We start from the raw sequence: 24,843 nt of genomic DNA on the forward strand, positions 1-24,843 counted from the left end.
CGTTGCTCTCGGCGTGAAAACTCCCATTAGAGAACAACACTGTCACTGTTAATTACCGAAATGGGCTTTTGTTCGCTGGCAGAGACTATAACTACAACACAACAAACCCGAAAAATCAACACTTTCTCCATTGCTGGCCGATTTAGCTTGGTGAGACGTTTGGCACCTTTTGCTCTTGTTGACTTTGTGGAGGACACGGGGGCTGTTTGCAAACACCGCCAGCATTTAAGATATTGAGTTATTATTCTGCAAGTTTGCCCACGGCGCTGTTTTTACAGTATTTAATTGGTGGATAGGAAACTGCACGATTTTAGTGATGACCAGTTTATCAGGAACCATCTGGATTGTTTAGTCCACGCCGGACAGTTGGTCTGAGATTGGTCACAAGGCTGTGGCGTACAGATAAAACAGTTGGCAAACCATGACCTCTAGTCGTTCATTAGTGGGAAAAACATTTCCAGAAAAATACCAGAAATATGTTCTAACTTATGATAAGAAATAACTTATGATTTCAAGAAACACACAATTTCTTGATTCTTAAAGATGCTCATCTAATATGGCAAAAAGCTTTAACGAGTCTAATAGTTTTTTAAATCCAAAAGTTACATTTTAATAAAAAAAAAAATATCGAAACTTCACTTTAGTTTTAAGTTGTAGGCAACTGTAAATACTGAAATATTGTTCATTCGAAAAGTTTAGTAGGCGATATTTCTTCCGCCTCCGTAAACTACATCGTTGTGCATTTGCGCTGTGGGATTCAAACCTTTGTAAGACGCATATGCATTAAGATTAGTTTCCAAAGTACATGCAATGCCATAGACGTCTGCTCATTTGTGCACTTCTTAAACTGGGAGTTAAGTTGAACACGGAGCTTTGAGCCCTGCCGGAATGGAATGTGAAAACTGCCCTCTCGCCTTCAAGCATCTAAATAATGACAACTAATGCGCTTTTATGCGGGTAAGCCACTTAAAATGTCTCTCACTCCCATCATTAAGGTTTAACCTTTAAAAGACGTAAAATCCTTTTAAAGAACAAAACTATTTGAAATTATTACAGAAATCTACAAAGCTACCACACGTGTTCAGCAGCTTCTATTTTATTAACTTCTTAAAATTGCTTATTGGTCATTGGTTATAATGCACAAAATGTACAGTAAGCTTATAAGTTCTATTGGACATTGATGGAGCCCACTTAAAAGTACTTGTATCGCAACAAGCGCCCCTGTCAGTCAAACCCATCCAGTCATACGCTGTCCAATCAGGTTGCCCCTTTTTTCTTTTTTCTTTTTTTTAAACCACACTTTTGGGGCCTATCGCGCCGGGCCCTCAAGCTCTCACTTCTCCAGCTGAGGGGAGGGGCTACGACCTTATTTGGGATTTATGACCTTATATGGAGCGCCGCCAGTGGAGGGCAGCCGTAGGAGGCAGCCTTGCCAGTGACACTTTGCCGAAATTGTAGCTTTGACTCTCAGACAGTCGAAGGGTGAAGCGATAGTACAGTCGAGCGGCAAAGCTTGTTCAGCGAGGTGTCTCTGTTTAGACTCTTCCACACTGACGATCATCCGGAAGACACTGGAGATATTTCGCCCGTGTGGTGGGTAAATAAATGTCAGAGCGCCCACTGACGTCGCTTTCCAAATCGTCACCTCGGCGCGCAAGAAAAAGAGGAACAAGGATTGCGTGCTCCCCGGGACTTGCGCTCCATGGGCTGCGTTATCCAGAAGCTTGCTGGGACTAAATAAATCGAATGATATGAGCATGTAGTCAGTGTTAATTCTGCTTTGCATTTAATTTAGACGTAGTATTGAGCTTGTGGCTGAAGAAAGGCGCATGAGGCAACACGTTTTCTTCTATATTCAGTTTCATTTGCCCAACTTTAAATTCTAGAGGCAAGCAAATAATCAGACGGCTTTTAATTTTGATAGCAGAGACTCTGACTTACTGGACTGACTTTCCCGAGAGGTTACGCTCTGAAGAACAACGTGTTTATGGATATCTGCGCAGCAAGGAACATCGGGAGTTGTAGGCTTTGCACTTCTGAGTCGATCATGTTGATACCTTGCTTTTACTGTAAACTTTGATAGATGTTTACAGGAAGATTTCGGCGACAATAAGAAATCACAGTTAAGTTCTGATACGCTCAGACTGACCTCTGGGGAAAGTGGGAAGCGCTTTTTCGCCCTCCCTCGTTTTTTTCTCCCGAGACGTCAGGACGGATCTCTATCACGCAATCTGACTCTGCTTCTGTGGTTTAAACAAAGACCAAGTGTTTTGGGATAGCATGGCAATGGTAGTAAATCAATGGCCAGAGAACATTTCTGCAGATCCGGGGTCTCAACTCCAGATATGCGGCCAGGAGCCCGGCGGGGCACCTGGAACACCAAACGGTTCTACCCCAGGGAACGACGCACTTTCCGGGGACAAGATCCCCAACGTGGACTGCATGGTGTGTGGGGACAAGTCCAGTGGGAAGCATTACGGTCAGTTCACCTGCGAGGGATGCAAAAGCTTCTTTAAGCGTTCTGTGAGGCGGAACCTCACTTACACCTGCCGGGGGAACCGAGACTGCCCCATCGACCAGCACCACCGGAACCAGTGTCAGTACTGCCGACTGAAGAAGTGCCTCAAAGTCGGCATGAGGAGAGAAGGTAAGGCTGGCTGCTCTCTCTCTCTCTCTCTCTCTCTCTCTGTGTGTGTGTGTGTGTGTGACGGATGTTAGACTGTATTTGTAACACTAGAGACATTTATTTACAAAACGTATTTATGTGCGTAAAGTTGTGCGCAGTATTCTCAGTTTTTAAAACAAGAGTGCCATTAAGTCTGGAATTCAGTCGTAAAAGATTTCAATGTTTCTCTGGTTTCACTTGTTTCATTACTTCTTAAAAACACATTTGAAACAAGAAAACACGAGTGCAGACGAACCCCTATCAAAAGCAGGCGAAAGAAATCAATAGACAAACCGAAGGCAGTCTTCACTTTGACAGATTTGCGCTGACTGCAAGAAAACAATGCATTCAAACCTAAATTCATGTGACGCTTACACAAAAAGATATGTGTGTAAAAGAAAACCTTGTGCCATCTTTTGTTTTGCATGCACCCTGACTGGTTTACGCGTCTTCACTTTTTAGTTATTATTATAATCAGCATGCTTAGACCTTCTCACACTTCACTTTTTTTTAACTGAATCTGAACCATTCATCCCAGCGCTCTCTGTTCCGTGAAATCCTCCCTTTGTCTCGCTGTTTTAATTATGCTGTTTGCACACCGACACCCCGAGCCGCTATAAGAGGATGCCGCTACATTTGTTGCATTGTGTTGGATTAACAACGGGTCAGTTAGTGCCAAAGAGGAGCGGAGCAAACGTGCTGGAGAAGAGCTTTCCCTTATGTATTGTCATTCAGTAGCGCTGCATCGAATCAGGAGGCATGAGATTGTGCATATTTAAAATAAGAACCAGCATCTCTTCTGGTTGAGTTATAGATTCATTAAAGTAGTTTCTGCATTTTGGAAAGAAAATAAAGAAGAACGGAGTACTTTTAATTTGACCGATCACTATAATGGAAATGTCATATTACTATTACGCACGATGTTACACAAACTGTGCACATAAGCCATATGCGAACAGGTGAGATATGAGCAATTAGGTTTTAATTATACTGAGTGAAAAAGTGGCGTGACTTCAGCGGTCCTCAAGAGACTTTAATGAAGATGTCACACTTCGCCGTTTTTTATTTTCCCTCTCAGAGGACAGAATAAGGTCAGCAGCTGCGTCACCGTGAGCAGTCCTCCAAGGGCACTAGGCAGTGGAAGTTGAAGGACAGACCCCGCCGCCTTTTGCCACAGCCAAAATGTAAATAGCAGACAAAGACGTTGGAAATAACCCGCTCTCCTTAGAGACGAGCTGAGAGGAGATGATCCCTCAAGGGTTAGTGTGATTGAAGTCTGTGCCTCTGGCAGTGTATGTGTGTGTTCACTGTACACACAGTATTACCTCATGTTAAGTACCCGCAAGCCACACCAACTCAGTCATGCTCCATTCCGACTGAATGAACCCGAGGAAATCTCCTGACGCGCCGCGGCGTGGAGAATAGCCAGTCCTTCTGATTCAGTCTGTACGAAGGAAAATGTTAAAGAGCTGAAAAGACATCAGTGAAAGGGAGTTTTGGTCACAGTTTGCACAAAAATATAGTGAAATAAATACGTTACAAGAAAGCAAAATATTAATAATTTAAGCGTAAAATCTTAGAAGGCGTTTATGGGAAAATGAACTGTTTTACAGCCATTTTTTAAAAATATTTCTTGTGGCGGTGCCTCTTGGCGAGCTGAGACATAAAAATGAAGCATTTTCTCATCATCTGTAGAAATCACAGTTTTTTTGTCTTTTGGCACAAATAGATTCTTCCAATTCAGTCGGACAAAAACCAAAAGTTAAAAAAAATGTTTCTCATTTAAATAAAATCTGAAAATATCAGTCGACTGAAGAAAGATTGTGAAAAAATCATGAAAGGTCTCATTTTGAAGGCAGTCGCTCATTGACTTGTTTATATTGACCATTTCTGCAGTGTTGGTTTTTAGTTGTGTGCAAAAGGCTTAAATGTGGAGTAGGTCAACTTACACTGGATGAGCTCATCTGTTGGTCCATTTGGGGTCAGTTGGATTAATCGCTGTCTTTAAATCCTCTTTGTCGACAGACTTCTGTTTATCAGCGATCATTTGTCTAGTTAGGACCATATTTGCTAAAGCATATTCATTGTCGGGGAATTTTTTACTGTGATTTTAATGGCAGGACGATTTCCAAATATAGAAGGAATTAGAAGTGAATTAGACTTTTCAGGGGCGTTAAAAACAGCTAAACTGTTGCTGCGGGAATAGTTAATAAACTGCGTAAACACGATTTTTTATAAATATTAAAACATAAAAAATCCTGACGTCTAACTTTATTATTCTATCGCGCATTAACCAGCCTAGAATTTAAAGATGATGGGTGTTAAAGAAAAAGTTTAACGACTGTTTAATCATATGTTCTCTCTCACCGTAGAGAGCATATATAAATATTGTTTTCTTCATATTTTTTCAACTTGCTAAAGTTTTCAAACAGATGCACATTTTTAAATTATGATTTACACAAGACATGCGCTAAATTCCAAAGTTTGAAGATACTTTTAAAATAAAGCAGCAGACGTGCATGAAGATGTAGTTTGTTGAGCTGATTTGTCATTCTGTTAATTATTTAGAAGCCTTTTCACTTCCCTTCAAATGTGCTCGGTGATAGCATGTAGGTCATATGTGGGTGCAGTTGGCTAGAACATGTTATGCAATTATTATATAACACGGTTCACCGGTTTCATCCACAGATGGAGTATTAGGATATGGGAAGATTATGTTTTTGGATAGCAGAGGAGAGTTGGTGATTAACCTAGTTTGCATCTTCTCATCATTCCGCCTCATATAGAAGCAAGAGAACGCATGCTTTAAGTTCTAAAAATTAAGGAACTCTTTGTATCAATGACAGCGCTTCATGATTTTTCTGCTACGATAAATAAATATTGATCTGCCTGAGAAGTCATGCTAAAAGTTTTATGAGTGGATTGTGGCAGATTCTGAAATTCTTTGCCTTCAAGTGAGTGGTATTTGTTTCCCAAAGGGGACATTTGACCTCTTTCTGTAGACTGCTGTGTTGAACATAATATCATTTGTTGGAGACTCTTAACCAGGGCACCTTTCAGCAGCATGACAGCAAACATTTCACTGCTGGCTTCAGTAGGAGTCAAGCCCCTAAAACCTTGGCAGCGTTAGTGTCATTGTCTCACCAGGCAGCTACACAGAACCTCCACTTGTTCCTCTGTCAGTGCAGTTTCTAGGATGACTAGGAAGCAGAGAGGCAAAAAGAATCAGCCTGACAGTTCCTTTGAACCAGAGTGAATGTTTTAATTTTGAAACACTGCAAGGACGAGCCACTGACTTTAGTGAGGACAGAAAAGACACGTGGGAGTTTACTGCTCTGATTAATTCATTCATACACAGTGATAAGGTCATCTTGTCTCTTGTATGTGTCTTGAATCAGCTGTATGCACGCAACACTTGTGGACACACGCACAGCTTTTGGAGTCTAGTGATAGTAAATAGTCTCAACATCCATTTGTAGCACAAGAATCTGTAATACCCAAACTGAACATGCTCAGTGGGGAGACTGCTGCCTCCTCTGACCCACAAAATGCCAACAGCAGTGAAAAATATAGGTCAACCAAATCTAAAACATTAATAACACACAGGCTGAAGTCAAAGTCCAAAAGTGTGAACCGTCAGGGGCCTCTACGGTGAATAAATACCCTGCTGGAGTGCTAAAGTCTAACATGGTATTGACTAATCCATCCTCCACAGCGAGCAGGCAATTTAACACCAAAACACTGCAGTTTGGCCTCATTTTGGCACTAAAAATCTTCACGTATCCCAGTCGTTTGGCTGTCGACAAATTCAAACACTTAACCCCTGTAACTAGACTCATGAGCTAAGTCATTATCAGAGACCTCTCAGAGGAAAATGACTACCAATGAAATGGCAAAACCACACAGTTTTCTCCAGGGTTGAAAAATGAAGCAAATGCAAAAGTGCCAAATACTGCAGTTCCTCAGTTAGCCAGTTGAGACCGGTAACAAAAAGAAAGTAATTTCCCATAGATTCCTATTCTACGCCATGAATTTTAGTTTTACAGAGAAAAAAAAACACGTCACCCTACTTTTGGGGAACATGGGGCTGCTTGTTTATATATGTTTAAAAAAAATGTTTGGAACCCTATGAAACAGAGGTGGCTGTCACGTTTCTGTCATTTGACATTTGGAGTACCATTACATCCTGGTACCTTACATCTCCCTTCATAAATTCTTCTCCAAGCTACCAACACACACACACACACACACACACACACACACACACACACACACACACACACACACACACACACACACACACACACACACACACACACACACACACACACACGTAGACACACCATCATTTACATACACACACTATTGCTTACCCACACACATCAGATATTTATAGCCTTTAACTGACCCACGATCTCCTAACTGTTCCTCAGACCTGATTCTGCGATCCTCTCGTACCCGCTGTCACTCTCATCCAGTTTCCTGTCCTCACAGAGGGAGTGACCCTAACTGTCCAATCAAATTCTTTCCTGTTCTTGCCCTCATTTCCTGCAACTTTGTACATGCTCATTTTAGTGCATGACTTGATCGCTTACACATCCCATCACGTCCCAATCCCTGCTCCAACACACCTGATTCAAATAACCAGCTGGGTATTATGTGCTACAGCTGTCTGAATCTGGTGTTTTGGAGTACTGAAACACCTAAAAACCTAAAACAAGCTGTCCCGAGGACCAAAATATAGAACCACTGCTTTACTGTTATTGCCCAAAGAAAACTGTCCTAACTAACTAAAAATACTTCTTCACATTTTCTTGAACTTTTTTAAAAATATGCTTAGCTCAAGTTAAACATACAAAAAAAAAAGATTTTGTTCTTAGCAGTCGCTAGCATTCTGTCACATGCACATTTGACTCCTGAAATAATTGCTCCACCCCAATGTCAAAGGTCAAACCGTCTGCTACTCATCATTTTACTGAACACTGAAGTGTTTTGTGTCACAAAATAAATAAATACATGGGGACAGTGTAATCACCAAAAATTTGGTTTGCTGCCTGAGGGCAACACCATGGCATAGAAGGTTATAAAGTCCAACTTCAAAGCAGAAAAAGGATGTTTACACCTGTTTTTTAGCTAATTTCCCCTCTCAGAAATATTGTAAGGGGATATTTTTTAATAGCTCACCCTTTTAAACTCCAGTTAAGTTTGAATATTAGGAGAGCGTCTGATTTGACTGATGGGTGAGTGACGACATATGCAGATGCCTGTAATGGTTCGACTGCTAATTTGAGTCGCCTCTCTACTGTGTGTGAGTCACCTCTCTACTTGGTGCCTTTTGAAGCATTTTTAATGCAATGAACTCATATGGCTTGCTGTGTGGTAATTATATTAAAAGCTTAAGGATAAATCTGTGTTCCACTTTTGGTGAGTGGAACACAGATTCTAGGATTTTCTTTAAAATCTAATGTGGTCCTGACCAAAATCTGAATGTTAAGGCTTCAAAAGTTAGCTTCATAAACCAATGGGTGATGCACGGTGGCTACATCCATCTTTTATAGGCAGTTTATGAGCAAAATATATTATAAGGTGTTACAATTGTGCCTATAGTATTATCTCCAGTGCTAAGGCGTTGTATTGCTGTGTACTACTGATGGAAAGGTATTCGTATGCCATTTCTTGCTCATCCCACAGAATCACCAATGCAACAACAGCAAACATAATGTGACCTTTCTTGTCCATTCACTCAGTCACTCCAGCAAACTGACTCTGAACTGTTTTGCTTGCAACTGAAGTAGCTCAACCTGTTTTCATGTGTCACTCAGGTCACTTGTACTAACGCACAGTCGAGAAAGAGTCATTAAATATGTCAGTCTGTGCGATGTGAACACCCCAACAGCCTTCTCCTTTAATCTGCCACACATGTGTTCTCTAACATAGCACTACTGGGAAGCCATGAACATTTATATTTTAGGGGCTTAGCCGATGATCTTATTCATGCCCGCTGGGTAGAAGTGTAGTAGAAGTATTTATAGCTGTAGAAATAAAAGTTGGAGATGAAGCTCTAATGCGCCATAAACAAATGCACCTTTACATGATAATAATTCAAGAGGGACATCTTAGTCCTGCTGTGGCTCGCTGTGTGGTAAATAAAGTCAAGAGGAGGGGCGTGTGGAAGTGTAAATAAGTGTAACATGAATCAGACCCACTGGGCTGAATTGACTTTGCTAATTAATTTAGGAACTACCTCATCAAAGTCTGAGAGAAAGAATGAGGCAACCTCGGCGACGCAGCAAAGCTACCAAACTTCCTCACGCAAAGCTCCTCTCATCCCTCCACGTCTCTTGTCTCTCTCTGTCTGTGTCACCTCACTTCTCTGCCGCTCCTGCACTGCCTCCGGTTTTTCTGCGCTCCCGTTCTGTTGTGTCTCTCACGTTCGCTGCATACCTCAGCTCCTTCATGATGTTTGACAGACAACTGGGGACACAGCCAGTCCTCCTACAGCGTGCAGGTGGTTTGTTCTCAAAAAATTTCTCTTAAGATGGAACCAAAAAAAGGGTAGTGAAGTTGAGTGAAGAAATACTATTATCGACCAACTTTTCATTTGTCTACATTTTATTTCTCTCTGAAGTGTTGCATTCATTTATATACAGCTTTGTAAAACCAAACAGTGAAGTGCAGGAGGCTTAAGATCGCTTTCAAGTGTTGCAGTCAGCCATCACTGCACTGCAGGGTACAGACACCTGCATTTAGTTTGCATACTACCCTGGCAATTAGTAACTGATATTTTTACAACCTGGGCCAGCTTAAACGTGTTACAATCACAAGACTAACATAACTATTTCACGAGGAAGGAACAGGCCTCCTAACACGTGCATTTTGATAGTGAATATTGGATTGGTGAGGATCAGTGACCTGCGTGCTGCAGTTTCTTCGAAGATCAACAATACGATTTTGGAAGCCTCGTCCCCGTGAGAGAGGGAGGGAACGAAAATGGGCACGGAAATGAAAACAAACAGGTGTGTAGAACAGGTAGGCATTCATAGACGCATGGCAGGAAGGCTTGTGTTTGAGGCGTGGTCCTGCTCCTGAACTTTAGATAAAGTTACTTCCAGCTTATGGATTTTAGCAACATTAGCATTCATGTTTGTTTCTTATGAATAAAAGTCTCTCCTTTTAACTCTGCCCTTCACCAGCTCCTGAGAGTAAAATCTGTGTCTTTAACTACCAAATGCTCCACTGTATTTCCTTGCTGTCTGCTAACTTTTTCATGCCTGACAGGGTGCATGCACTGTTATCAAAGGTTAACATCATTATGTATACAAAATGACAGATAAAGGAGTACAAGCAAACCAAAATAGTAAAGCTGTGGGCTGACACATTAAAACAATGACCCGTAAAAGTCACACAGCTCATCGGAGCTGAGGGAAGCTGCTCTCTAGGTCCAATAAATGTAAATAGGTTCACTGACAAGAAGCTGTGAAATCCACTGTTGTTCTAAAATTTTGTGTCACGGTCATTTTAATAAAGAACTGTTTTGTGATTTCCTGAAGTGCTGGATAAGGTGCTTCATGGTGTTTGTGGTAGCTAAAATATTTCTGTAAGATAAACAGAAGGAATAAAAAAATAAGAGCCTGCTATTGAACAATACCACTCCATGGGCTAGGTGAGTGAACCATGGACCACACAGCACAATATTTGTAGATACCACATAAAGGTCATTCTTTGGAAGAATTAGCACAAAACCCCGAGCTACAGTGTAATCATTATAGAAATAGCTGACTCAAGTTTTTCTTAAAAAATATGAATGAAAAAAAAAAGCCAAAAGATTAATAGCAGTGCTTACAAGCTCCAAGACTGAGAACTTAGAATGAATTTCAAATGAAAGTTGAAAAAAACCCCTGTCTTTGCTTCACTGACCTCAGGTCAAATTTGGGCGAAAAAAATAAAACACATTCCTTTTTCTGCTCGGTCACACATGTTCATGTGCTGAAGCATATAAAATCCTTATTTTTTAACTGCCCAGATGCATTTCTATCAGATGAGATTTGGCATCACAGCTAAACATTTAATTATTTCTTTTTTTAACTTTGCTTTAATTGCAGGAGTTTCGAACGCCTCACGGACACAAACACACACGTGACCTCTCTCTGTGACATGACTCAGGGACACAGTTTCATTTTGGGAAACGTGTTTATTGTTTGCTTGCCAGTGGAAGTTTTAGAAATGGAAAAGCTACTTATTAAATGCAGCTATTAGACTGAGACAAATCTATAATGCGTCTGTGTTGCCCCGGCACTGTGACCTTTTAGTCCAAATGTTGATAGGCCTTAATTGTATTTAGCTGCTGTAATTCCACTAACAGTCTGACCCAGAGGCTAATCCAGGGCAGCCAGGCAGCGAACTGTGCTCTCTGCCAGCTGCCATTTGCTGAAGTGGCATTTTGAAAGTCGCAGCTGAAATGTCCCATGGTACCTCTGTTTGCATGCACTTTCCTCCTCTCCCTCATTCTTTTGCCCTCATTTCATGGCCTACCTACACAGGATGCTGTTTTGTTTGGGGTTTTAGGGATGTATTTGCCTTTTTTAACTGCTGTCTCTGCCCTCAATTTGGATTCAGATTAATTTTATTTAAGAGAAAAAAACAAAAACTGTATATCTTTTTAAAGTTACTATCTGACACGCTCAGTCAATTGCATTAAGGTCAAGCACAGTGCACCAATTAAAAAGCCGGAAACGGATTATGGCACAAACTCAAATCTGACCTTATACTCCCATCCCCCTTTTAATTCTCTGCCTCTGTCTCTGGTTTCCTTTTTTTTGTCCCCGGGCATCTGTTTCTATCTAATGTCATTTCTGTCTCTTTCGCTCTCCTTTGGCCCATCTCCGTGTAAATATATCACATCTCTTTGTCTCTGCACTGGCCTTTCTACCTCTCCATTTCTTTGGACCTTACTCCAATCACCCTTCTGCCCTTTCCTTTTTATCTGTTCCAGAGTCTTGTACAGCAGCTGTAGGCGAGTAAAAACAGAGAGCGATGTGTTTTAGTCAGGCGTACTCAAGTGCTCTGCCTCTCAGGCACGAGTGACCCCCACAATGAGGCTTTTGAAAAGTCAAGTGGATCAAGTAGATTCACCAACATCTGCGGGATTAACCACTAATCAATATGAGAACATATCAATAGCTGTGAATTCACAAATAAGGGACATAAGGAGCAGCGGGGGTTTAAAAAAACAGTTGCCTTCAATTTAAATTGTGATGAATTTAATAAATTCCTCTTGGAGTTCAGGCGCACTGTGTTTTACAATTTACTCGGTGCATAAAGGGGAAAGTCAAAAGTAGTTAAAACCAGGTTGTTCGCAGTAGAAGATTTTTTTTTACATGAAACCAGGACAGAGTGACAGATTCAGGTCACAGAAGTGCTCTGACTTAGATATGGACCAAAGTGCCTTTTGAGTCTGTCTTCCCAAAGAAGTTACCAGACAGAGTCTTTTTAAAAGTGCCCTTTTTGGCATCTGCTACAGCATTTTTATACTGTAAGCTAAATAAAGGATGCATGTCACCTGCTGCTTTGTAAAAGGCCATTGTGTTTTATTTTATTTTATCCTATTTTTTATGCTGCAAAAGACACGGAAACCATCCAGAGGTCCAAATTCAGTGCTTAGAATTAGCTGTAGTGAAGATTAGCTACCAGCAACAGCTGCCTGTGTTGGCAACTGCCAGTCAGTTAATGCATACATTTAAGCCTTTAGAAAATGTATACAGTACATTAAAAAAATCACCTACTGTGCATTCGAATGAAGGAGGAAGTTAGCCACAAAACCCAAAACCATATCAGGCTGTTTACACGTTAGTTTCATCCCTGAAGTTCATTATAGGATTCTGTGGGGTTGACTCACTAACCTCATGTGGTCACCGGAGAAAATGCAGTTTTTAGCATTTCTTTTTAGCCTTTTTAGCTGTATTTGGCTTTAGAGAAAGCAACTTTATTCACCTTAATTTAACACAGTTCTTGGTGAACAAATTAGGAAGTCAGGTGATGTTTTCACAGAGAAAAAGTTTGCAAAGAGACAAGTTCAGGAAAGCCTCCCAGTAAACTGTAAATATGAACATATTTCTCAGATCCATTCTCCTTTACCATCATCAGAGTCACCCTTTCACCATGTTGTTATTGATTCAATCGCAAAGTTAAAGGTTTCATAATATTTGAGAAGTACATATTCCAACCTGAACCCCAATGTTTCCTGTGTCTCTCTAAGATGTCTCTGTGCAAAAACCTCACTGTCAGATTTATATACATACATACATATATACACAGATATATTTTTCATTAAGGGATTTTGAATGGTTTTAAAAAGGCAAATAAAAAAATCTTTGTCTAAGGAGGAGTTATAAGCAACATTTTCTTTAATCTGGAAAACTTTTAAAATCTTTCACAAGCCTGTATTACAATAAAACGTCTGACTGAAAGGATCAGCAGTGTACGATTTAGCAGTCTTTCACTTCACACTTAAAGCACCTCAGAGTGACAAAAAAACATATTTGACCAGGTAATCTTTGTGGAAATTGCAATGACTTGCTCTCGGAGCACTTTCACTCCTGCTGCTCAGAGTGCAGTTTTATTTTCCCTTGTTTGTGAAATCCTGCAAAGACAGATGCATGTGGCTAATCTGACAGCCATCTTTTGCAAAGCGAGACGGGAGCCGCTGGAGTGCAAGCGACGAGGAATGTCCCGTTGTGCAACATTGTCTTTGAGACAGGCAAAACCTCTTCATAGCTCAGCAAAGTGAGACTGCGCTGTTTGCCAGAAGAGATCACATTCTTTTTCCGGGCACACGGGTTGACACAAGTTCACAAGGAAAACTAGTACTTTGAGGTCAACACCTTTTGTGCAGAGGTATTTTTTTCTGTTAAAAGGACAGGCTAGAATTAAAGGCATTTTTATAACTCTTGAGTGATTTGACCTCTCGTTTTTCAGACGTGCCATGGTGCGTTCAATTGGCACAGCTGCTGTGTGTGAGGTGACAGGTGATGGAGAGTTAAAAAGCATTTTCCAAGCCCTTCCTCCTCCCTTTTCTTTCACCCCCTCCCTCCACCTGTCTCTTTATGTAAACCACAGCTTTCTATCTGAAGCCCCATCTCGGGCTATATTCAAGCACATTGAACTCTGCACCTTCTCTCTCTTTCCATCTCTCCACTCTTCCCCCAGACCTCGCATTGCCCCCATCTCCCTTTTCTCAACTTATCACCTTTCCCTCACTCTTTCTCCTCCTTATCTCACCATTTCAGCCTTTTGCCTCATTTTTTCAACCCCTCTTTGCATTTTCATTGCGTCTCTCCTCTCGCCCGCTTTTCTCGCTTGCTCTGTGTAACTGTAGATGAGTTATTAGTTAGACAGTGGATGACTGAACAGGTGTTTTCCAAATGGGCCTTTGAGCACTCGCTGCATCATCATTGCTCCACACCAGAGGGGGGTGGGGGTGGAGGTTAGGGCTTTGTGTGTGTGTGTGTGTGCAAGAGCTTGGCCTCTGCGTGCCCCTTTCACCTCAGGCTGGGCCATTTGCCAGTGCAGGGACTGAGGGCGGGGGTGTTACCGTACGTATCCATGAGTGTGTATGCATGTGTGGGTGCATAACATATGTAGGTGCGAAGAAGTGTTATATTTTTACCAGCTGCTGCTTGTCGTTACTCATTGAGGCACAACAGCACTGTAGAACAGCCTTGGCCTGGCCACTTTCCATCCCTTCGCTGAAAAGACGAGCGCTGACACTTTTAGGGGTACGAGAAATGTTGTGTTGCTACACTTTTCAACCCTTAACCCCCATCCTGCCCCCCCGATCACCCGGCACATTTGACATGCTCAATTTGCTTCTTTCTTCTCTGTCTTCGTCGCGTCTCCCTTCTGTTACTCCTGCAGGTTTTTAGGACCCTGACCATGCGGCGCCCCTTTGGATGTAGTAATTCTGTAAACTACTATAACAAGCTTGCTAAATGATAAAAGTTTCATAACAAACTGATGGAAGATTGCAAAAAACACAGTTCTTGGCCTGTCTTCCAGAAACATGCAGCGGCCTGCTTCCAGAGGAAACAGTGGAACTGGAACACAGATATGAGTTTATATTAGTGTGCTCCAGTCCCATTTAGTCCTTAATGACTTGTGTAATTAAATAAAAATGCTGAAGCACTCTTAAAAAGTCTCAGGATCACCCAGATAAAAGTTCAACCCATCCTCTTCTTTGTTTTCAAACAGCAGTACAACGAGGACGTACATCAAACTCCCAGAGCAGTCCAGGGCAGTACCTGACCAATGGCACCGACCCGTACAACGGCCAACCCTACCTGTCGGGCTTCATCTCTCTGCTGCTTCGCGCTGAGCCATACCCAACGTCTCGCTACGGGGCTCAGTGCATGCAGGGGAACAACCTCATGGGCATCGAGAACATATGCGAGCTGGCGGCCAGGCTGCTTTTCAGCGCTGTGGAGTGGGCCAAGAACATCCCCTTCTTTCCCGATCTGCAGCTCATGGATCAGGTGAGTGTGAAGAATGACCAAAGTAGACCAAACCTAATGAGAATGAGACCAGGCCAGGCTAACTGCTTTCTACTGTTTTCAGTCTTTATATTGGGTTAAGTCACACAAACATGAGAGAGGTATCTGTATTTCTTTTCATCTAACTCACAATAAGAAAATAATTTTATATCTATATCTATATATCTATAGATATAGATATATTTAGATATATAGTTCTACAATGGTAAATTGTTCCTTAATAGATCATGCACAGAGAAATGCCAGAAAACAAAAAAAGTTAAGTAATAACTCATAGTTCAAAACACTATTTTCAAAAATTCATAAAATGTCATCCCCACTTACATTTTGAACAGAGCTAAGCTAATAAATATTTGAAAAACATTAATATTTTTATTCCTCTTTCGTTAACCATCGTGTTGCAGCACATCTGTTTTGGCACAAACCTCAATTCAGATCGACCTGACATCAATCATGCATATATAGATTTATATCAGCTATAAAGTCTTGGCACAGAGTAATCCCCTGACCTATAAATATTCACATGCACCTCTGACAGACATAGTCATCACAAATATGTCCACTGTATCCGCACCAAATCATTAACATATCATTAATGTCAAGTTCACATGTCGAATATTTCTGACCTGTAATGTCAGCATGCACTCAGGTGCTTTCTGCAAACCCCACTCTTTTTAGACATGTTATCAAAATCCATTTAGGTTTTCTCTTTTCAATATCAAAGCGCTGATATTGTGTCAAACACTGTCTCAGAGATACACACCGGGTGCCCTTTGGCATCTGTGTGTGCAGGTCTGTCACTGTTAATTCCACATTTGTAAAGGACCCCTTTGGATCACATTTAAAACTATATGTGTAACTTTTCCAGCATCCAAAGTTAGTGGTGTGAAACATGCAAAGTAGAACTTCAAGTCTAAACCTAACCAGTAAAAAAGAAGTAAAAATAGAAATCCCCAAACGGGACACAAACTCTATTCTCCTGGCAGACAAACTTGTGACTTACTCCACCACTCCTTTAACCTCCTAATGTGGACTTTGTAGCTTTTGCAAGGAGAACTATTGACACTCGCCATTCAGTGTTACTGCGGCTGGTGCAGAGGGCACAGATGCTAAAGGACACTCTGTGCTTATCTCGGTTATACCAGCCAAATCTGATAGAGCAGCAGTATTTGATGCCCTAGGATGAGAACTTGTTGGGTTACCTCAATAAATTCTAATTTTTTTTATGTTTAACCACATCTCCAAACATGTTTCTGTTACATAAGAAAAATGTAATCCTCTTCTAACTGTCACAGTGCATGCTTTCTCACCCTCTTGTATCCTTTTCAATTTTTTAAAAGTAACAATAAACACCTCATCAGACTAGCTGTCTAATTTCTGACGGGTAGGCGTGTCAGGAATGTTCTGTCGTTCCACCGTTTCTGTGTGCTTCCCTATTCTGTAGTGAATAAGTACCTGTTTGAATGAATGAAGCTCTTGTATGTAATTTGCATTAAGTATTGGATAATGTTACCAAATTCATATCATCTCCAGGTGATATGTGGTGGTTTAAATGACCGAATGTTAAATATACCCTGTGTCCTTCTTCGCTCAGGATTAATGTGTATGTGTTGCTCTTTGGTTACATGTCAGTGATGGGTGTAAATGCTGTCTGAAGCCTGCTGAACTCTAACTGGAAGGCACTCAAAGTGCTCAAACACTGAGCAATTCTCAAAAGGGCTGTCACAGTTTTAGGCTTCAGACACATTTTGCCTTTATTCATTTTATATTTGCAACTAAAAGCAGAAAGGCCAAAGCCATATTAGTCATCCACATGGGTAATCTGAACTAAAGTAATAATCACCCTATACCGCTTGTTTCTAGGTGGCTCTGCTGCGAATGTCATGGAGCGAACTCTTTGTTCTAAATGCTGCCCAGTGCTCCATGCCGCTTCATGTGGCTCCTCTGTTGGCAGCGGCCGGCCTGCACGCATCACCTATGTCAGCAGAGCGCGTTGTGGCCTTCATGGACCACATCCGAGTCTTCCAAGAGCAGGTGGAGAAGCTGAAGGCCCTGCAGGTCGACACAGCTGAATATTCTTGTCTCAAGTCCATTGTGCTCTTTACATCTGGTGAGTTTAAGTGAAAAAATGGGAAATAAGTAGACTTAAGTAAAGTAATATATGGAAATGGTTTGCACATTCTCTAGAAATGTAAAATCAGCTGGATTACCAAGTTGCCACTATTTCATATCATTGTGTGAGCTTTGTTTTTAGAGTACTGTTAATTTGGCACCGTTGAAAGCACCTCTGATCGTCCTTTAGATCAGCTGAGAGGGTATAAGACCGATGCCATCTGTGTCCTGTGAGCATGTTTTGCTCAGGGAGGAAGGGAGGAATTAGCATCCTGCTAATCTGATTTCTACTGGCACGATAGCATTGTGTTTACTGAACATGTAAGCTTACAGTATCATGTTAACAACATAACCTGAATTAGATGGCCAGTAGCAGGGTTATTACACACATTTAAACACAGCCAAGGCAAACATTTGATCACGATGTTCTTAAGCAGAGAGAAAAACGACCAGTAAAAAGAATAAAACAGCACACAAGGATTCCATTATATTTTTGTCATGACAACATAATAGTGGTGTAGATTAATTTAAATGACAACTATAAATCATTAAAATGTTGTGCAAAGGTGCTACCTATACCTGCTACCCATAGGTGATATAAAAATGCTCAGATTCATCCTAAAAGTTGCAAATACAAGCTCTAAGAAAGAAACAAAAGGTTTGTTAACACAAACCCCTGTACGACATACACCTTGTCTGAGGTGCATTTGAATGGAAACCAGTACTATGCCTGACTGAGAGGTGACCTCTAATGCTGCAGTAAATTGTGTCTCATTGGCTCCATATGTAAATGCTGCTGCTAGTCAGTCATGGTCTCTGCCCTCCATGAATTTGACTGTAATTTGATCACTTTGTCATACTGTAAAAGGCAGCTCTTGACCCCTGTGAGCTGCTCGTGCGTCACTTGAACCTCTTTGTTTTGCTGAACATAAGAATAAGCTTTCACTACGCACTATAAACTTTGCATTTGTATTTTGAATTCTGTCCATTTGTGGGAACGACTCTTTGAAAAGCAATTCATTTCTTTATTTACAGTAGCAAAAAGAATCTGTTTATATAAAGTTCAAGAAACAACAGATTCATTATATTGTATTGATGCATGCCTACTATTTGGACCCAAAAATCCAGTGTTATAATCCCCTTATTATACACAGTACAGTACTCAACAACAAAGAAAATGCCTTTATGCTAGAATAGATTTGTCGGTTTGCATCCAAAGCTTAGAAAAACAGGGCTCTTGAGCCTCACAACCTTACATTATGTGGCAATATGTCCTCCCCACTGAGTGACAGAGAGAATTAAATCAAAATATAATAGTTTTACATCTTGGCAAAACCCCTGGCATCTGCATTGTTTTGATCCTGCTTATACACAAAGCCTGTTGAGGTTTATCCCAGCAGTCACTGGGCTCCAGTGCCAGCCAAAATACTGTCACATCTGGGATATTTCAGAGAGAGATCATGCTTTGTGACCCAGGGGGAAATGGATGGTGAAGAAGCCAACACTGAGATGTCTCTCCTCTGTGTTATTTTACTGCTTTTTCCCTCCTTTCCCATCTTGCATGGCTTGTCAGATTCACTCTCTGTGTACTGAGCATCTTCACCAAGCTCTCTGTATGTAGGTAGCCTAGGATCCTCTTCTCCCTTCTTTTGCCTGTTTTCATCAGCCATCTCGCCTTCATGATCCCATCTATTATTAAAACCAGTCATCCACCCCTCCTCCCAACGCTCCCCAAACCCTAAACTCCAAGACCAGCCCAACCCAAGCCCCAGGACCCCTGCCCCCACCACAGGAGTTGAATTATGTATGGTGCATTTCAGTGAGAAGGAGGATTCGCCATGACCTACATAACCCCTATAGCCCTAAGCATCCCATGTGACCTCCCTATATGCGCAGAAGCACATGTATACACATTAAAAAGCTGCACATCTTGGCAAGACCCTCGAACAGGATATTTTATTTCTTTGTGAAATATTCACACTTTAATGATCAAATCCTGAATTTGATGTAAACATGCACACACCGTAAATAGACCTGTTAATAAATCTGACCCTTGCAGACCTGGTAGGATGACCTAACAAGCTCAGACAAACACCAATTGTCTCCCACCTCCCTCTGAGTCCCCTCCCACCACTCCCCCTGTGAAGCCCAGTCCCATCAAGCTACATCAGAGAGCGGGCATCTCAGTCCTGCCACCCTGAGCCCTCACCCCCAGTGCCCAAGGATCAGACAAAAGAACACGGCACTTGGCGTAGAAGGGCACCCACAGAGCTGTCGCTTCAGCACGCGAAGTGGTTTCAGTCACACAGACAGCTTCGCTAATCCCGACCGGGCAGTGACTGCCTTGTCACGAAGGACTCCAAAATGGTCAGGCTGACAAAAACGCAGTCCATCTGCCTCCCGAGTGGATGGAAATACAACCAAAGTGGGAACAATTATTCAACCGGAATGATGAGAATAGCGGCTGCTGGGCGGGTGGGGGGGTGGGGGGGGGTGGGGAGGGATTGACATGCTTGATTAAAATATGAGGTGAATTATTATTTTTTTTTTGTGGAACTGAGGCAGGGTTTTACACAGGGGACAGATCAAAGTGTGAGAAGACAAAGGAGACCTGTGATGCAGGATGACGGGTTAAAACTCACGGGCCAACGCCTTTTAACCGAAAGACTAAGCTTGAGAATAAATAACCTTCATCGAATACCTGCCTTCAATATGTGGGTTCACGCAGGGGGCAGGGTCAAAGAGCACTCCCATTTCTCGTACAGTATGTGGCAGAGTACAGTAGAATGCGTCTTTGTTTTGAGTTCACACATCTCTGACCTGCTTTGCAAAATCCCCTGTGATCTCCGCTCCACACAGAGGGTGTGAAAAGCACCGCGTGCTGCGTTACACACTCTTGGTTGTGCGAGACTCTTGCCAAGGTGGGGGCCGGTGAGACGAGAGGTAGAAGGAGTTGGAAGGCAGAAAATGTCCCTCCAGCTGAGGAGAAAGTGAACACAGACCACAGGGGTGGAAGTAGATGTCCGCTGTGACAACCTTGATTTTGTCAAGTTGTAGCCAGATTTCTCTGAAAGGAAAATGCCCTGTTACATCTTGGTTCTTTCTGGCAATGAATAAGTATTAGGTGAAGACACCACTCTGCCACATACTAAAAGGTTTTGTTAAAATCTTGCACAATTGAAGCGTCTTTCACTAAGAACAAATTTCATCCTATACCAAACAGTATTAGCCTAACATAACATTAATCCAGAACATTAGTAACCAAAATATGGTATGAGAAGTCATTTTTCTTATGCAGTTATTCCTCATCCTGCAATTCTGACTTAAGTATTTTCATATTTAATACGTTTGACACATGACATACTGGAACCCGCAGAACACTGGTTATTATTCCATGGCTAACACCTGATTTATCCTTCAACAGAAAATCTACACAGTAAGCTATAATGTAGCCGCAAACCCCTCTGACCCATCAGTCTAACCTAGCAAATGCAAAGCAGCTCACAACTACTCTGATTGGCCTAAAATTAAATGAAAGTCAGTGTGTCACAAAACTCACCTTAATGTCATACAATCATTCTCACAAAAAGACTACTCTGTGCTAAAGTTGGATAAATGCTTATATCAGGTCTAAATCTTCACTTTGTATTCCTTTCTACTAGACGCTATGGGCTTGTCAGACGTCGCCCACGTGGAGAGCATCCAGGAGAAGTCTCAGTGTGCTCTGGAGGAGTATGTAAGAAACCAGTACCCCAGCCAGCCGAACCGCTTTGGACGCCTCCTCCTCCGCCTGCCGTCCCTGCGCATTGTCTCCTCTCCAGTCATCGAACAGCTGTTTTTTGTGCGCCTTGTTGGCAAGACTCCAATTGAGACGCTCCTTCGTGACATGCTGCTCTCAGGCTCCAGCTACAACTGGCCCTACATGCCCACAGTACAGCGAGAGCGACCGATCTCTCTCCACTACAATGAGAATGGGCCCTGAAGTGGAAGGACAGACCAAGGAGAAGCTACGGGGGGAAATTAAGGTCGAAGGCTGACCTGACTGCTCATCAATCCATCTCTCCTTCCCTTCATTGTCTGCGTTCAACTTCTCAGCAATAGGAAGTATCTCTCTCACCATTCCGCTTTAAACACCGACATTGATACACCATCATCCCAGTTACACAAGCCAGGCTATATTTCACTATCGCTAATACAGAAACTTGGTGGCCCGTTGCAGCTCCTCAGCTGAGTCTACATTTGAGATGTGGTGTGAGATGGACAGGTTGGTAGAATGGGTTATTGCGCAGTTCACCAGCAGGTCTGTTGGACTCACTTCAGATGTCAGTCTCATGCAAACCCATGCAAACAATTTCAGCGAGCATTTGCTTCATTTTCGGTGATACGCCTACACATACGGAAACTGTGTGCTAGCATCTGCGTACGAGCATGGCGAATACTGAGCAAGGGCTTTACCAATGGGACAGCCAAGAGCACAAAGCCTGTTGTAAATATACCAATTTTTAAAAAGAGAAAACCAGAAGCCATTAAAAAAAAGACAAATGCCAAAATGTCTTGAACTTTTGCAGAGGATGTTTTATTGTGTGTTTGTATTAGCACTGTTTATATGGAGAGAAAACTCATGATTGTGTCCATATGTACAGTATATCATCGATTCATAGACATCTAAGGCATATTAGGGTTCAATTGGGGAAGCTCAGGTTCAGAGGGTGGGCAGACAGGCATGTCAATATCAGAACAAAAAAGACAAACCCAGCAAATTCTACACTTATCAGCAGCCTGTGCCAAAGCTGACAAATCATACTGTTTGGAGTATTTTTGTGATAGTGTTGGCTATTAAAAAAAAAGTTTGGTTTGTCTATAATTTGACTTGTTGTGGGGTCTCAGGGGTGAGAAGGAGTTTGTAATGAATACAAATAAAAGCGTAGGCACTTGCATTGAAAACTAGTCAGTTTGAATCTGCAGAATCACAGCACTGGTAGATTGTTTCTACCCTTACCCTATTTGACTGAAGTATATTTTTTCTTACTCAAAAGACCCATGGTGTTAACATCGGGGTGGCAAAGCTCATCCTACTTATTGTTATTACTTTTTTTTTTTTTTTTTTTTTTTAATAATGATTGTCAGTATTGGACCCTTTAGACAGGGGGGTGGGAGGGTGGGATGGGCTTTTACAAAACTAGCTGTACTTGCCTTAGAACAAAGATTTTGTCACTGAGCATTTATCTTATGACTGTGCCATAATCTCTCGTTACCTGTTATAACAGGTATTATGTCCTGTCAGGATTGGAAATGAGTTTGCATGAAGTTAAAATGTGATGTGCAACATGTCATTGAAGAGTCATGCACAATCCAAATATTTTAATTGAGTTAATGCAGAATCCTTTCTGCTTTTTCTTATTATATATATATATATATATATATATATATATATATATGTATATATATATATATATATATATATATATATGTATAGAGAGAGAGAGAGAGAGAGAGAGAGAGACACACACACACACACACACACACACACACACACACACACACACACACACACACACACACACACACATTAACATATATAATTTGAATTTGTATATGTACTTCCTGTGAGCCAAAAGCCCGGGCTTCAGACAGCTCAAAATGTTCAAATCAGAAAGCCTTTTCCTCCTCTTCACTCTGTTTAATCAGTATATTTCTAATATGGTTATCTCAGACAGAGCTCTGGCTGTGAGAACGCAAGTCCTACACACCTGCTGTTCAAACCTTTGTTTATGAGGGTCAGCCAATCAAAAGACTAAGGATTAACTGAGCGGCTGCACTGAGGCCCAATATAAGATGAACAAAGATTACTCTGATTTCCCTTTGCTGGGAGAAGGCACAACTGAACCATTTTGACATCTTTCGCACTTTCTGTTTTTAGACCTCATGCAAGCTCTTTCGATATCCTGGTAATATTGTCGTGTAGGGAAACCCCCTCAATTCATGTCATTTGAGCTTATCGTACCGATACCATAAAGTAATGTATCACTAACCTCTGAAAACCTCAGTCTATGTTACAATATTATCCCCAATGGACTTATGACTGTGACTTAGCTTAGGACTATTTTAAGTTGGTTTTTATTGTTTGGCAACCTGTCTTGCATGTCCAGCACAGCACCCTAGTGTCAACCACCAGTGTTGATACTGAAAAAGCCACCTTGGACTGTAGAAAGCTGTTTGTTGGTGAATAAATTGACAGAAAGTTTCTATGAATTGTTTTTATCCCCTCTACTTTTGTTTGGAAATATGGATTATCCGTTAATTAAAATAAAATTGTTTTGTTCACACTAACTTTTCTAATGTCTTTTACTATTGTCTTAAAGTAAATGCATAAGAAAAAATACAAGCCATTCTGCATTAAACTTTTTTTGTCCCCTGAGCTCTTTAAGTTTGAGGAACACTAGCTCCTACTAATGCAATTTAACAGGAAATCTTACAAAGAAGTAAATATTAAAATATTTTAATTTTTTTTTATTCCTTTGGGTCCTTTGGTGACCCTTCAGATATCATTTCTATGCAAAAAATGGACTCAGAGGCACAGATTTAATCTGTCATAATTCAGAACATTTTGTTTGTAGACAATGTAATTTTCTAGTTGTCAAATGAAAAGAAATCCTAATGTGAGTAGACAAAAGCTTTAGAATATATCAGAATTATCTTGGCACTGTGGCTCTTAGGTAGAGACCTGCAAAAAATAAATCTTAGCTTATTAGTGATTGGATATTTCTTGCCCAAACCTTACATCTTCATTGTTTTTTTAAATACATATAAGATCAGGGTAAAATAATTCACTTGGTTGAGCAGATGACCCATGAGCTGTAAAGCTGCAGGTCATTCTGCCTTGTGCATCCATCTCTGCTCTCCAATGCCCCTGCCAAATAGAGGCTGAAAATAGCTTTTATCTATCCATATCTCATCAAAGCAGCAGGACATTACCACTCCTATGAAAAAAAACAAAGAATTAATTGTTCACATTGTCTATGCATAGACAATGCGACATGGGAAAGCCTTTTATTTGCATGTAATCAAATAAGTTTCACCTGTTTTACAAAGCTGTAAGACCATCATATATCTGCCTCATATAACTGAGCTGACAGAGACTGTCTTTATATCAAAGATGGGAAATTGTCAGTTTTATGCATCTGATGTATCTAAACTGATCATTTTAATGTTTGATCTTACTTAACTGATTTTTTGGAGCTAAAAGCAACAAGAAGATGAATACCAAATAATCAATCACGCTCAGTGGCGGTCCTAGCCTGTTTGGCTCCCTCCCTCTGGCGTGCCCCCCCCCCCCACACACACACACACATAAAACATATTAAGGATTGTACATTAACATAAAACTGTTGTCGGAACCATACTGAATTTCACCACAGAAACATACACACACACATATGAAGAGAGAGCGAGAGAGTATGCATTGTATGCAAACGGCTACCAAACAGCCATCATAATTCGTCATACAATGAGAACAGGACA

General features: G+C 41.2%; 1 protein-coding gene across 1 annotated transcript; it reads left to right on the forward strand.

The window, feature by feature from the left end:
- Positions 1-1,369: 1,369 nt before the first annotated feature.
- nr2f5 (nuclear receptor subfamily 2, group F, member 5) lies at positions 1,370-22,451 on the forward strand. Its single transcript, XM_063487225.1, has 4 exons — positions 1,370-2,647; positions 14,912-15,192; positions 17,074-17,320; positions 20,985-22,451. The coding sequence occupies exons 1-4, from the start codon at positions 2,281-2,283 to the stop codon at positions 21,302-21,304; spliced, it is 1,215 nt and encodes a 404-aa protein (XP_063343295.1). The 5' UTR covers positions 1,370-2,280; the 3' UTR covers positions 21,305-22,451.
- The last annotated feature ends 2,392 nt before the right edge of the window (positions 22,452-24,843 follow it).

Source organism: Pelmatolapia mariae, linkage group LG10_11 (assembly GCF_036321145.2).
Source record: "Pelmatolapia mariae isolate MD_Pm_ZW linkage group LG10_11, Pm_UMD_F_2, whole genome shotgun sequence".
Taxonomy (NCBI): domain Eukaryota; kingdom Metazoa; phylum Chordata; class Actinopteri; order Cichliformes; family Cichlidae; genus Pelmatolapia; species Pelmatolapia mariae.

Coding starts and splice junctions, on each gene's coding strand:
- nr2f5 (XM_063487225.1), top strand. CDS start 2,281: ATGGCAATGGTAGTAAATCAATGGCCAGAGAACATTTCTGCAGATCCG. Junction 2,648..14,911: donor AGTCGGCATGAGGAGAGAAG/GTAAGGCTGGCT, acceptor GTTTTCAAACAG/CAGTACAACGAGGACGTACA. Junction 17,321..20,984: donor CATTGTGCTCTTTACATCTG/GTGAGTTTAAGT, acceptor CCTTTCTACTAG/ACGCTATGGGCTTGTCAGAC.